The sequence below is a fragment of the Ascaphus truei genome, chromosome 8, assembly GCF_040206685.1.
Source record: "Ascaphus truei isolate aAscTru1 chromosome 8, aAscTru1.hap1, whole genome shotgun sequence".
Lineage (NCBI taxonomy): Eukaryota > Metazoa > Chordata > Amphibia > Anura > Ascaphidae > Ascaphus > Ascaphus truei.
The window spans coordinates 65,267,802-65,282,452 of record NC_134490.1 but is presented as its reverse complement, the minus strand read 5'-3'; the positions used below and the strand labels follow the sequence as shown (position 1 = coordinate 65,282,452).

The window sequence follows — 14,651 nt, the reverse complement described above, 5'->3', positions numbered from 1 at the left end:
GAATGGGCTGTTAAGTTCCTTCCACTCATACAGAGGTAACAGGAAGGGTTCACAGTTTTAGTGTTAGGACCTGCATTTTTGGTTTACCTTGACGTGGTATGCAGGCTTACGACGCTTTGGCCAAAGGGTTTAACTAAAAAAACAAGTAATTACTATTATTATTCAAGTTTTTAAACTTTATACTCATTACCATATATGTTTTGTCAATTTGATGTAGCATTGGGCACCCGTGTCTTCTGTTGTACGTATACATTTGCCACGCTCAGTAACACTCATTTTGGCATAAATATATATTCATGATGTGGTGAATGTAGGAGTTTGAGCTATCTGGGAATGTGTGTTTATATATATATATATATATATATATATATATATATATATATATATATATATATATATATAGGCACTGTACCGTGTATTGGTGTCTTTGGATGTAGCACTGATCTCTGTCTGTGTTTCATGTTCTGTCTCTGGTTTTAAATATATATCGCCATGCTCAGTAGCACTCCTCTTTGACACTTATACGCATATATATATATATGTTGTGGTTATTTTGGGGGTTCAATATGAGCTTATAGGAGGGGTCCTGTATATTTACAGGTTTCTCATATACTAGTCTGTGGGCATAAATCTATGGTATGAATTGTCAATAAAGAATCAATCATTGTTTCCTGCCTGTGGTGTACACACCTCGTGTGAATATGCTGAAGTTCTTCAGATTTCTCAGTCCCAGGACATGCTTGAGAACGAGAGGTAACTCTCAAAGAATTTATTTCCGGGTAAAATATTTGATAAATGTCTGAAAGTTGCTCATTCATTAACACAGGGGTGGCCAACTGCAGTCTTCAAGAGCTTCCAACAGATCAGGTTTTCAGGACATCCGTGCTTCAGCACAGGGACGGAGCCACTGATTGGGTCACCTGTGCTGAAGCTGGGACATCCTTAAAACTTGAGCTGTTGGGGGGGTCTTGAGGACTGGAGTTGAGCGCCCCTGCTCTAGGGAACTCCCAGTTCCCGTAATATAAAAAGAATAGGGAGATTGGCGCTTTCAGACCAATATCCCTCTCCTCTACTCGGTGTCAAGAGAACTTTCCGCAAAACCTCCCGCCTGCTGTAATTCCTTCTTTACAGATAGTAGAAATGTTATAATTGGCAATTAAAGGCATTATCCACACACATCTGTTAATGTCTAGACAGGCATCTTATTCACTGATGTCTTACAGAAAAGGTCATATATCAGTCACCATATTTAATTATGTGCGGTGGGTACATGGAGTAACACTTTGTAGATAAAAGGGCCATAAGAGTTGAAAGAATGAAGGCTGCTGAAATGGATTTGGTCCATACTTATTCTGCTTCCGGATAAGTATTTGCAGAGATCCATTTCCAGTAAGTAAATTGTTAAAAAGAAGGAGGCAGGAACAAGGCTGCTTGGATGATAAGTAACCGTTTTCTAACAATGTAATTAGTTTCCTGTAACAAATGTAATCTGATGTTTTAAAAAAAAAAAATCTATTGAAAAAAATACACATCTCCTTTTGATAACTTGTACTTTTTCACATTTGGATAATTTCCATCTCAGTTGGAATGAAAATACTGTATTAGCCTGAGCACTGACAAGAGTTATCTGACGTGTACATTGGCATATGAACTCCACCTTCTGATTCACTAAATCAGGGACTCTCCAGTCCTCCAGCCCCCCCCCCCCACCCACTCCAGAACAGGTCAGGTTTTAAGGCTATCCCAGCTTCAGCATAGGTGGCTCAATTAGGGGTTTAGTCAAAGACTGAGCCACTGATTGAGTCACTCACCTATGCTGAAGCAGGGACTGACTGAGCCACCTGAAGCAGGGATATCCTGAAAACCTGACCTGTTGGGGCGTCTTGAGGGCTGGAGTGTAGAACCCCTGCCCTAAATGGAGAGTAGTTGGAGCATGTAGGCCCAGTTTCACAGTAAATAACGTAATGTTATCTAAAACAGGAACGGTCTATATTTGCCCTGAAGTTGACGCTGTATTCACGAAGATAATTATATGCAAAAATAACGGTCTTACTCATTAGCATAGGATAACGCTGTGTTACCTTCAAATGGAGAGGGAGCGGCTCAGTGAGTAGACGCTGACAGTAAACAATGACACTGAGATTGCTGCAGGGGAGCCTGGTTCAATATCCAGTGTCGGCTCCTTGTGACCTTGGGCAAGTCACTTTATCTCCCTGTGCCTCAGGCATAAAAACAGATCATAAGCTCCACGGGGCAGGGACTGTGTCTATAAAATTCCGATGTGCTGTGTACCACGCACTATACTGTAACTGCGAACCGCTTTGAGTCCCATTTGAGAGAAATGTGCTATATGAAATAAAGTTATTAAATAATGTGGTATTATCTCAGCGTTATTCTTATAGAGACACCGACAGAGGGCTTTTCATGGAGAAAAAGTCCTATTTCAGGGTCTGGATGGGGGCAACCTCAGCTACGGGTATGACATATAACATAGCAGTACAGTATACGCCTGCATTAACATTAATGGTGCATAGTGAATAGGTATGCTTATAATTAGGACCCATGTGCATTTCATCTTCCATAACGGACGTTATTTCCAAGGCTATGCTTTCTATGATGAGAGTAAAACCAGGTCAACATCATGTCATTTTCTTCAGTGAATACTGCATCACCATTACCGTATGCAAAGGTATCCATACAAAAAGAATTACATTTGAATAAGTAGGGTTGCTGATCACAGGAGTCAGAGAAAGAAACCACTGGGAAACAAAGGATTGGAACAGAGTCCTACTATGAAACATTTCTGAATGCAGAAAGAATCACATCTGCATTGATTTATTCTGCTGCCTGTAAAGTATTTATTTATTTGGTGTTTTAAACTGTCGGAAACTCAGATTTCTCAAAGCATCTTTGCTATTTGGCCACTGGATCCTTTTATGGAAAATAAATTAGCGCTGGTCTTGTTCATTGGACCTTTTAGAATGTAAAAGTCCTCGTTTCCCCCTCGTTTCAGATGGACTTGGACAGGACCACTTGCTTGTCTATCCAATTCAATCCTGTTTAAAGTCTTTCGATTTACGCAGCCACGTTGCTCAAAATAAGTTGTGTATACTGATTTATAAGGACAATCCTACTAGGTTCACAATTGATCATTTTGCAGAGAACCTAACAATGTAATTGTGTAAACTGTTTTTTAGTGGATAGATAACTTGAAATGCTAGATGCATCATAATGAAGTGCTGTATCCACCTGAGGTCCTTTCCCTCCTTGGTAGAGGACAGGTTAAGAAAAGAAGGACACTTTGCGTTGGTGGGGTGGGAGGGGGGCAGACCCTGTTCAGCACACAGTGATTTCCAATGATAGGAGGGAGCTAAAGGAAGTCAAAGCCATCCCGAGCTCCAGTTTATCAAACCTTTATTCTAGGTGGGTCGAGATTTTTAATACTGGAATGGAATGTCAAATAATCAGAAAATACGTTGAGATCTATTTAACATTCTTAATTTCCTCAAACCCGAACTATTCCCTATTCTGGAACTGGGGGTTCTGGTCTGGGATGCACATCCAGAAATATGCTGGTCCAAGACTAGCAGGGTTAAGAAAAGAAACACCACGATTTCCTAAAAGTCTGTTTCTTCCAAGTATTTGTGCTCCATGCTATGCAGTTCAAGTAGACAGACCAACATACCAGGAAGGGCAAACCATTAATTATACCCAGCGGGACACAAGCCACAGCAGTGTATAATGGAAGAGCAGGAGAATCCCCTTCTCTCCTAGAGCTCGGAGAGCAGAGAGTTGGGAGTCCACTGTCTGGTGCCACAGCTGTTCTTTCTGACGGAGGCTTTAAGGAAACACAGCAGGAGCTCGGCTCTGTCAGCTGAAAACAAGACAAACATTGTAATGAAAACAATAGGGATAACAGAAGAATTGCTACACTGGTTTGCCATGGTAACAATGGATGTTATTTCTGTATCATTTGATTCCTCAAGAAAGCCCACAAACCAATGGTGTATAGCTATTTTATTTTGTCATATACTATATATGTGTGGGAGAGCCTTCTTCATCAAAATATGCCTGGGCAAAAAGCTGTGGTTGACTAGGCAATGATTTTGTTAGCAAGTCATTGAAAATATAATTACCCGCAGTTCATTTCAGTTACAGTTCACATTCCTTGTCTTATGTGACCATAATGGAAAAAATGGGGGCACTCATTGGGAGAAAAAATGCAATGTAAACATTTACATGCAGACGGAAGATATGAAGTTAACCTACTCTCCAAACTCAGAACATTGCCTACAAGGCAGAGAGGCCCATATTTACCAAGTGGTGCTAAGGCAGAAGGCTGTAAGGTGCACTATGGCTTTGCATCGTTAAGTAAATATCGCCCACACTCGTCACAATTTACCTGTATGTGGGATATATTTTTTTTTAATCCTCTACCTTTCACAATCCTGCATGCATTGTCCACTGATCATGCTATAATCCCTACTACATACTACTGTCTCTCTGTTGGTCCCTCTGTCTCAAAGTATGGATCAAAGGCAGAGGTCAAGCACATATGATCTGGCAGAGCCAAGAGTGAACACAGTTTGAAAGCAGTGGCAGGTCCTTATCTTGTTATCTTAAACTAAGCAGTTTGTTGTGAGGATAAGAAGATGCAGAATTCTGCACTGGGACAGTGGCATGGACCACCTGCCAGCCTCTGTAGAATGTTAGAAATACTGCTACAGGTGGACAGCTCACTAAAGTGATTGGGAGGTAACTGATAAAAAAAAACGTCAAGCTGGAAGCCAGCCTGACAGAGGATACCTGATTCAGGCAGGTCCACAACCCTGCCTTTCCCCATTATCTCTTAGCATACAATGCTTCCACCGCTGCAGCCGGGGATTCTGGGTAATGATATGCAAATCAGCACTCAGAGTGTATACTTACTATTGAAAATTGTTTGTTCCCCTTTTTCTTCATTTTTGTATATTTTGGGTCACTGATAAAAACACAAGGTTCTCTTCAGGGAGAAAAAAAAGCACAGTCCAGGTTGATAAGCCTTGCTGTGTTCCAAAAAACGTTTTTAATTTATCAATTTAATGAGCTGTATAGAAGAGGAACTTTAAAAACGAGTTTAGACATGTTGATAAGCTAACTGCTTAAAACTTTAGGCCGAGCTCACGGTGGGGGCGTCGTTACGTGCGCTCGCTTGCGTCCGCGCGCATTTCAAGGACTCTTACCTGATTGCCTATGGTAGTTCCTCAAGTGCGCGCGGCGCTGCGTGGCGACATTTTGCTGCCACAAAAGAAATTGAATTTCCGTGCGGCAGTAAAGTGATGTCCACATCACGTGAGCTGGTTCAGCCACTGAGGGCGAACCAGCTCCGTGACGTGTCCATGACGCGTCTGCCACGCCCCCGCCATGTCCCCGAATGCCGCGACCCATTTCCTGCATCTGGCGCAGGCATCGCTGGGGCTGCAGGAGTGAGCGCGGGGCGAGCGCGGAAGCGCGCGGCCAAGCAGCCACCGTGAGCTCGGCCTTAGAATGCACTATACTGCAGGTCTCTTTGGACATAATCTCTTCGGGCAGGTCTCATATCTCATAATAATCAGCATAAGGATTTTTAAAATGACGTTTATTGACCATTTCGCAACTTCTTACAGAAGACAACCTACCAACGGGCCTTTGAAAAACAGCTATCTTTAACTTGTACAATGTTTGTATAATTGTATTTACATAGTGCCAACAGTGTACGCAACAAAGTGAGACCCTGCCCCGGCGAGTTAAACAGTTAAGGCAAACCACTTAACAGAATATTCAAAAATACACCCTCTTCATCATCTAATCATGAAGCTAGCACTATCATCAGCTGATGCTGCTCACAATGGGAGTCTTTTCTACAACACTAACTCATGCCAGCATTCAGCATATTGGAGCATTGCCTACTGGGTCATATTCACTGCAGTTGTGCAGGGCGCTCAGTTACATAGTTACATAGTTACATAGTATGAGGTTTAAAAAAGACGTACGTCCATCAAGTTCAACCTATGCTAAATTTAGACAACAGATACTTTATCCTATGTCTATACTTACTTATGGATCCAGAGGAAGGCAAACAAAAAACCCCATTGTCATATCATCCAATGATATCTCATAAGGGGAAAATAAATTCCTTCCTGACTCCAAGAATTGGCAATCGGATTAATCCCTGGATCAATTGAGCACTAGGTTAATAGTGAATGGATGGAGGAAGTTACATAATAATGAACACCACTAAAAGGCAGACAAGTTGTCCCTTTTTCTCAAAGTCAGAATAAGGCCATATGTGGCTGATCCATTAAACTGTGATAGTGCCAATCAGGGCACTACTAGATAGAAACTACAATTAACTTCAATGGAGTTTCAGTGCGATTGTGACACAGGTCTGCACTATAGCAGTTTAATGAATAATCCCCTAAGGCACATATTTACTAAGTGTTTGTGATTCCATATGGCACATTCTGGAGCTGGAAGGTGTGTTATGGAAAAACACCGCTTAGTAAATATGGCCCTATGCATTTATTTTATTTTATTATGCAGCTCAACGCTGCTAAGCACCTTAACCTTTCCATACAATACTCAACCAAAACGCCTGGCATCATTACGAATATAAAACACATTGTTAATGTTGTGTTGACAATGTAGTTTATAATATAACAAAGTGATATTACACTGTTTGCAATAAGAAAAAAATACAGGGTGATATAAAATTCTAGTAGTGCAGCCGGTCCCAGGGAAAGCTGGATGTGATATATTTTATACCATAATGTGGTTTGCGTGCAGGTTACGATACATGTTATAGGATAAAAGTAACCTAAGGAGGCTCTAAAGATCCTGCACATAAACATCTGTATATAATGTTTAGGTTATGTCTCTAACCAGTGTCCCAGCTTGTAAAGAATCTAGTGAAATACAGCACGTGTATTGTACTGTAAGACACAACTGTAATGTAAAGTATCACGTGAGTTCTGCTTAACACACACACACACACACACATTATATAGTGTTCAAGATCAGTAAAAATAGGGCACTGATAATGTTTATTTGTAAACCTCATTTGGTGACCTGGATATTGCTAATAGGGTAACATCTCCCAAAAGGAGGGAGGTTAGCAATAAACCTATTCATGTACCGTATGCTACCCGCACACATATCAGAGATTCAAGGGTTAACGTCGTAAGAGCCAAAGGAAACTATCGCATTTCATTCTGGCAAATACTATAGTGAAACGGTTGGAATAAAACACATGCATCTGTTAATGGTTCTTTTGTCATTCCAACCAAAGCACCACAAAATTGAGATAATTAAGTAGACACAAGAAATGTATGAAATAAAAAAAAAAGACACAATACTGTAGCCCAGTCATAGGATAATGGCTCATATTCACTTAGCAGTGCGATGCCATAAGACACCTTCTGATGCCGGAAGACACCCAATGGCCACTCACTTCAAGTGAATTAGAATTTACTTGAAGCCAATGGGCCTTAGCGGGTCCTGTAGTGCTGGAAGGTCTCTTATGGAATAGCACTGCTTATTAATATGGGCCACTATGTCTTGTTTACTGCAGAGGGTGGGTACAACCAGATGTAATATTCTTTGACATTTCTGCTGCTTCTCCTGCCGCAATTGGATTAATGATGGTGTTTATCAAAACATTCTGAGAGTGACAGCACAATTCAGCTTGTGGAGCATTTTCTAAAGGGCCCAGGTTCGCTGCGGAGCTCAGAGAACGCGCACGGGAAAGAGGTGAGAAAGTGAGATACTGTAGGTGTCCAAATATTCACTGCTCCCTATTCAATATACTGGGAAGCTGCTTCTTCATGTCAGGGAAGCTCTAAGCTCCATTAATATGACTAGCAATTTGAATGAAGTTCTGCGCTTCCCTGACATGGAGAAGCGGCCTTACAGAATACTGTATAGGGCTATAGCCAACGTGAGATAGTAGTGATACGTCTACTTATTTATCAAAGGCACATTTCTAATACAAAAATGAACAAGAAGGACTCATTTTATAAAGATTTTTTTTAAACTTATCTTTTATCATAAACCATTACAATCAGTGCAAAGCTGTACCTCTACTTTATATGCATGTATGTGTATTGTTATTTATATCAAGCTAACAGTGTATGCAGTTCTTTATACTAATAGTAAATAAGGCCTGATACGGGGGAATATCATACAGAACTCGTCTGATAGCATAAAATATGAAAGGAAGCATTGAACCTGCCCTGAGAATGGTATTTTCCTGCGGTGTGTTGGTAAAATAACAGACAGTAGCAGAACATGTAAGTGCATTAATACGAGGTGCTAAGAGGGTGAGTAAATACATCTCAAAGCGAGTGTGCTTTGGAGGTATTGGAATGCTTTGTTAAGGAGGTCAGCTTTCAGATGGGCTTTGAGCATAAGGAGAGCAGAATCTCTGTAGAAGATGAAAGACTGTGTTCTGCGCCATCCAAGCACAGTACCATTAACTTAATGCAATGCACATGGATTCTGTCAGCTGGTCAGATGGAATGCAAACATAATTCAAGTGAAGATGCTGTAAGCACAGACACGGGCTATATCTGCCTGCATCCTACCATTCTAAGGTGCAACATAAAATGCTCTATTGTCTTCAGCACGATTTCCCATGATGAATGGTGGATTAGTTAGGATTGGAAGAATAATGCTTAATTCTTTGTGGGGTTTTTAGAAACCCTTCAGGTCTGCATTACCATTAATTCCATAAATCATTCTCTGACAATGCTAGTATAATACTGGATTAATGCTGAAGCAGGTGATGACCCTCCTATTCCCTGTGACTGGTATGAGCACGCAGAACACCTTTTTCATTTCTTCAGCGAACGCCAAAAGTTTGCTTGAGAAACAAACTATACCAATCATGCCAAATGTCAAGATATTTAACTCTGTCAGTGCCACATGAGTATGCCAAGCAATGTTTCACGGATTTAAACACATGCAGTAATCCCATTTACTTAACAGCATATGGAGCACGTGGTTCTGCTAATAGTAAACTCTTGTTACCACGAACCCTGTAATCACAAGTGCACTAGACAAAAAACAGGTTCAAATATGCAGAAGGCAAATCAATTTGACCATATCTTTATATCCAGACTTTGCTATTCTTTAGAGGACAATATCTTTTTTGAATATGTTCTTTTGACCAGCAAGCAGCCCCACAGAGATAACATAGGTCTTCCACTTTAAAGCCTTTTTAAACAAGCAGCTGTGAATAACCAGTCTATTAAAACTTCTTCCTCTTATTAGAGAGGTAAAGAGAACGTTTGCAGAGACCGTGTTAGGACTTGCAGAACGAGGGCACACGTTGACGTGGTCTGCAAGCTTACAAATGGTTTGGCCAAAGAATTTAACTAAGTGACCCTCACTTATGAGAACAGAACAGATAAGTATTTAACTATATAATTTGTCATGTTGGATGTAGCATTGGGGTTCTCCGTCTTTTGTTTATACATTGTCACATACCCAGTAGCACTCATTTTGACATAAAAATATATGACAAGGTGGTTCTGGGTTTGAGCTTACAGGGGTTGTGTGTTTAAAGCCTTTTTACCTGGTATCTATGGGAGTGTTGGATTTGGAGATCTGGTAAATGGAACTAAAGCTACATACTCCGCAATGTCCCACCCGAGTAAGCAGGATGTCACTGTCTTTCAGAAGGCAGACAAAGCAGAGGACAAGAACACTTACACATTGATTTCTCTTTAGAGGTTGCATTATTGCTGCACGGTGCAAATAGATTCACGTTTTCTTTCTCATATGAAAGGAGAGATTAAATACCTGTGACATTCTGGGCTGGCAGAAAACCACAGTCAGGTACGTGTGGATTCTACACTGCTTTATAATAACATTATCACTATAATGAACAGCACATACTGTAATTGGGTAAGGAGAGAAAAACATACTTCTGAATCTGCAATTCTCAGTACTCATACATTGTAAAATGACCTGATAATGTAATTACTGCGTTTAACTTTGTATCACATTGGCTTTTAAAAGTAGACACAGCATTTCAAACAGTTCACATTCTTCATATTGAATATATTAAGAAGCAGAACAGCGCTCAACTTGAAACGGGATAAATTCTCAATTAAATGTTATCCTGCTTCTTACTATATGGAGTAGAGGCCCATATTTGCTGCCACAGACTCCAATGACACCCTTTGTAATGGACAACACCTACTCATCAGCAGTTACCATGTAAAACGTATAATTAGCCAGGTATACAAATAGATATGTAGCCAGTGATATATGTATCATCATGGTCATACTAGATACTCTATATCTATATAGATGAATATATAACACAAGAAGAAACGACCGTGCAGAAAAGTTGCACCTCAATGCCACACAGGTTTGGACGAGCACACTCTTTCTTACATTCAGTTTGAGACGGAATAATATGGTACTCACAGTCTGGAGAGCGCCTGGTTATTTTGGAAGAGAAGCTCAGGCAGTGTGTGCAGCTGGTTTCGGTTGAGACGTCTAAAACATGAGGGGGAAGAAACACACCAGAATATCAAATTCTACTTCATATCCCACTGACAATGTGTCTAAAATATACCGCACTATAAATCCAAGCACTAAAATGTCTCCTGAAAGTCACATACTTCCCCGGCCACTGTAATCCCTTCAGGGCACCGATATCCTTCTCACACAGACGACTGGCTGGGATGGATTACACACACCTGCACTGATTGTTATTACTTTTATATTGTGTACTGGGGGAAACCGACAAGTGCTTATATTTAACTTTCAAGACAACCTGGCTCTACTTCTCATACTCCTTCCTGATGCCTGAAACATTGCTTATTCTACTGTATATTGCTGTCGCCTTTAATTTAAGACCACATTATTGATTTTTCCTGTTCGCGTCGTTATGTTAAAGCTGCAGACCAAGCAATATCCTCCCTTTGCGTTTTTTTGTTGTTTTTTTTTAAACTTATATTTGTATTATTTTTTTCACACATAAATGGAAAGGGGGAGGGGGAACCATTTTGTATCAAATTTCTTACAAACAACAACAGTCACATTACATGTCATACAATATTTGGTAAACACCATATTTTACATTCAGCACTCTCATATCCTCTCTCCCTCCGGGAGCGCCCCCCAATCCAGCATCCCAGGGCTCCCAGACCCTATCATACTTCCTAGTGGAGTGGTTCAGAAATGAGGTAAATTCCTCCATTAATTGGACGCCATTTACCCTTCTAATAACCTCTCTTCTGGAGGGCGGGAGTGTCTTTTTCCACGCCGCTGCTACAGCGCACCTAGCAGCCAGCCGCCGTTAAGATATGCTGGATCAATCTTTGTGTATTGTGATTTACATCTTCCATAGGTTTAGCCAGAGTAATTAGGATTGGATCTAGTGGGATTTTGATGTCATTCACATATTTTATTAGTTTCAAAACTGTCCTCCAATACATCTACATTACTGGGCAATACCACCAGATATGTGCCAAATCTCCTATTTGTCCACAACCCCTCCAACATCTGTCCAAGGTCCCCAGGAACATCTGCTTTAGTCTTTTGGGTATGTAATACCAACGTAACAAAATGTTATATATATTCTCTTTTGTGACCATAGGTTTTATCCACATTGTCCCAAATATCTTCCCAGTCCACCCTTGTTATTTCAGTCTGGAAATCCAGAGCCCACTGGTCCATATATTTATGGTTTGGGGTATCCATTTTTACGGTTAGCCCCTGGTACAGAGATGATATCAAACTTCTTTGATATTTTTTTGTTCTACATAGATCTTCAAATCGTGTATAACTAGGAAATTCCTCATCACCTCTCCCTATTACTGCGTCAATTGTGTCTAGTGACTGCCTGGTCACATGATCTTCCCCACAGAACTTTGCATCTTTGGTCCTCTTCTGCTGCACTGACAGACATTTAGTGAACCCCCGAGCCGAATCTTCGTGAATCGATCACAGGAGAACGGATCAATCGTCAACATAGCTAATTACTTATCATTGTGTGGATTGTATTGATGAACATATTAGAGGGGAAAAAATTGTTTTTTTTGGTTTGTTTTTTTAAATGGCAGTTTGGACTGCTGCAGTAACACAGACATACCCCTCTATAAGCATTTACATCGAGTATGACTGCATGCACCATCTGTAAAACTATATAGTTAACAGTAATGTTCATTTAGAGTCTCCACAGAGCACATTTACAATGCTTAATCACAGAACGAGATATGCAGACAGCAGTTGGGCAGATCTTGGCTGCTTCAAATGAGGAAAAGTGAAAGAGCTCTTTGTGGCTCTTGTCAGGCGAAGTTCTTCAGAGGCTTTGTGGAAGTGGTTAGTTTATGACACAAACAATGTATTTACTGTCTTTTATCAGTGTCGGCTTGTGATCATCCCATCTGAATCAGAGCTCTGTGCAAAAGGCAAACCCCTCATAAACTTGTTATGACACAAGTATGCCGAGTGATTAACTAAAGATGAAACCTTATGTTGGTTATAACAAGATGTTCTAAAATGTCACAAGACTGCTTTGTTTAACGAACGGTGTCTCCTCTGAGACTGGAGAGATATGCAGGGAATGGGCTGAACATTTTGTCTGCTTGTGGCCAACCAAAGCTTACAAGTTACAACTTAATAACGATGCCTGAGATTTAGGCCTTAATGAGGCGCTACTGATATTCATACCCGCCTCGTTCACACTAAAACGCAGTGCATTGACCACTAAGCCTTATATTGAATACTACAATATATAAACGTGAATGTGTGGTGAAGATCTCCTTACTCCTGAAGTGCAGCTAAACGTTCAGGTGCAGCTATGTCACTGGTCAAGAATGTAATCTGCTCCTAAGTGCCAGGGAAAACGTTTTTACTTTAACATAGTGAAGAGAAGATAAATCTACATAATATGTCCTCAAGGGCCACCAACAGGCCAGGTATTGGGGATATCCCTGTTCAGCACAGGTGGCTCAATCAGTGGCTCAGTCATTCTGACTGAGCCACCTGTGCTGAAGCAGGGATATTTTTAAAACCTGACCTGTTGGTGGCCCTTGAGGACCGGAGTTGGCCATTCCTGCTATATAATATTGAAGCCACCATGCCAGGGCACTTTCTGACATAGTAGGTACAAATATGGCTCTCTAATTATCCCATTAGCTCAAATATGGCTCTCTAATTATCCTCCGGAGCTTAGCTGTGCTATTTTTAGCTGCTGGGAGTCGGGACGCCAGGTTCCTGAGAAACTTACTGGTTTAGTTGCTAGTGTTTAACTTGCTTTTTAGGAAAATAAAATTGGTCACCGGCCAACAGGGAGCCACAAAGTCATCAGGAACATGATGTTGCGGCCGCCATTTTGATCCCCCCCTTACCTTCTTTCAGGCTCTCCGACGTCAAATTGATGCCGCGTCGCCGAAGACAAGGCAAGGGAAGTCTCAGAGTCTTCACGCAATCCCCCGGCATTCATTTAAATGCCTTGGGGGAAGACCCCGGGGCCTCTGCAACCGCCGCGCCCCCCTGAAATTTCTTGCACCCCCCAGTTTGCTCACACAAGGTCTAGAGTTTTAAATAGTATGATACCACCAGCCTCCCAGCAGGGGATTCGCTGCACACCCCTTAAAGCCGCACTCTGTGCTGAATGACATTTATTCTCATTTTTCTTCTTGCCGTTCCCAGCACCGCCTTTATTTTTGAAATGTGATGCTTCATTCAGGAAATATCAGCGTTTGAAATATTATAATAATAACAATAATAAAAGCTGCTAGTTTTGCGTAGCGCTTTACAGAGACATTTTGCAGGCACAGGTCCCTGCCCCGTGGAGCTTACAATCTATGTTTTTGGTGCCTGAGGCACAGGGAGATAAAGTGACTTGCCCAAGGTCACAAGAAGCCGACACCGGGAATTGAACCAGGTTCCCCTGCTTCACACTCAGTGCCAGTCAGTGTCTTTACTCACTGAGCCGCTCCTCCCTGTGTCCGGCAAGTTAAAATGGAGCTCTCCCCAGAGCCCAGTGCAGTCTAAATATTACCATGGTAACTTCAGATGGTAGAGGTAATGATTTATAACACTGAAAACAAGAACAACAAAAAAACAGCAGAACATGCTGGAGGCGAAATACTAACATTATATGAGTTAAATTCATATAGGCTTCTGGGGGTGAGTTATTTTATACCCAATAAAATGTGTTACATTGGGAGTACTCACAGTCTCTCAAGCTCCTTCATGTCATCAAAAACTCCACGCTCCACACTGTTGATGTGATTCTCCATTAGCTGCCTAGAACATAAAAGACACAGAATCTGTTTCAGGCACTTACTTTTGGTTATGCTGATGTAAAATAATCCCCTCAATCATAAAGCAATGACTGGCTGAACAGGACCACTACCCGGACTCTGCTTAGGAAACCAACCGGCAAGACTGATAGCAACAGGGCACGTTGGAGAAAAGCAGACCTGGCTGTAAAACAACAAAGCAGTTCTCTGTTGCGAAGGACACGCTTAGCTTTTTTGATACGCATAGCTTTTGGACATGCATAGCTTTTGGACACGCATAGTTTTTGGACATGCATAGCTTTTGGACACGCATAGTTTTTGGACATGCATAGCTTTTGGACACGCATAGTTTTTGGACATGCATAG

At 41.2% G+C, this 14,651-nt stretch overlaps 1 protein-coding gene across 1 annotated transcript in view; it reads right to left on the bottom strand.

Moving 5' to 3' along the window:
- The window catches only part of SLIT1 (slit guidance ligand 1), a 259,749-nt gene that overhangs the window by 184,049 nt on the left and 61,049 nt on the right, over positions 1-14,651 (bottom strand). The window contains exons 3-4 of the mRNA XM_075612392.1: positions 14,218-14,289; positions 10,453-10,524 (exon numbers count right to left, since the gene is read on the bottom strand). Coding sequence (XP_075468507.1) covers positions 10,453-10,524; positions 14,218-14,289 — 144 coding nt within the window. The remainder of the gene's footprint in view (positions 1-10,452; positions 10,525-14,217; positions 14,290-14,651) is intronic.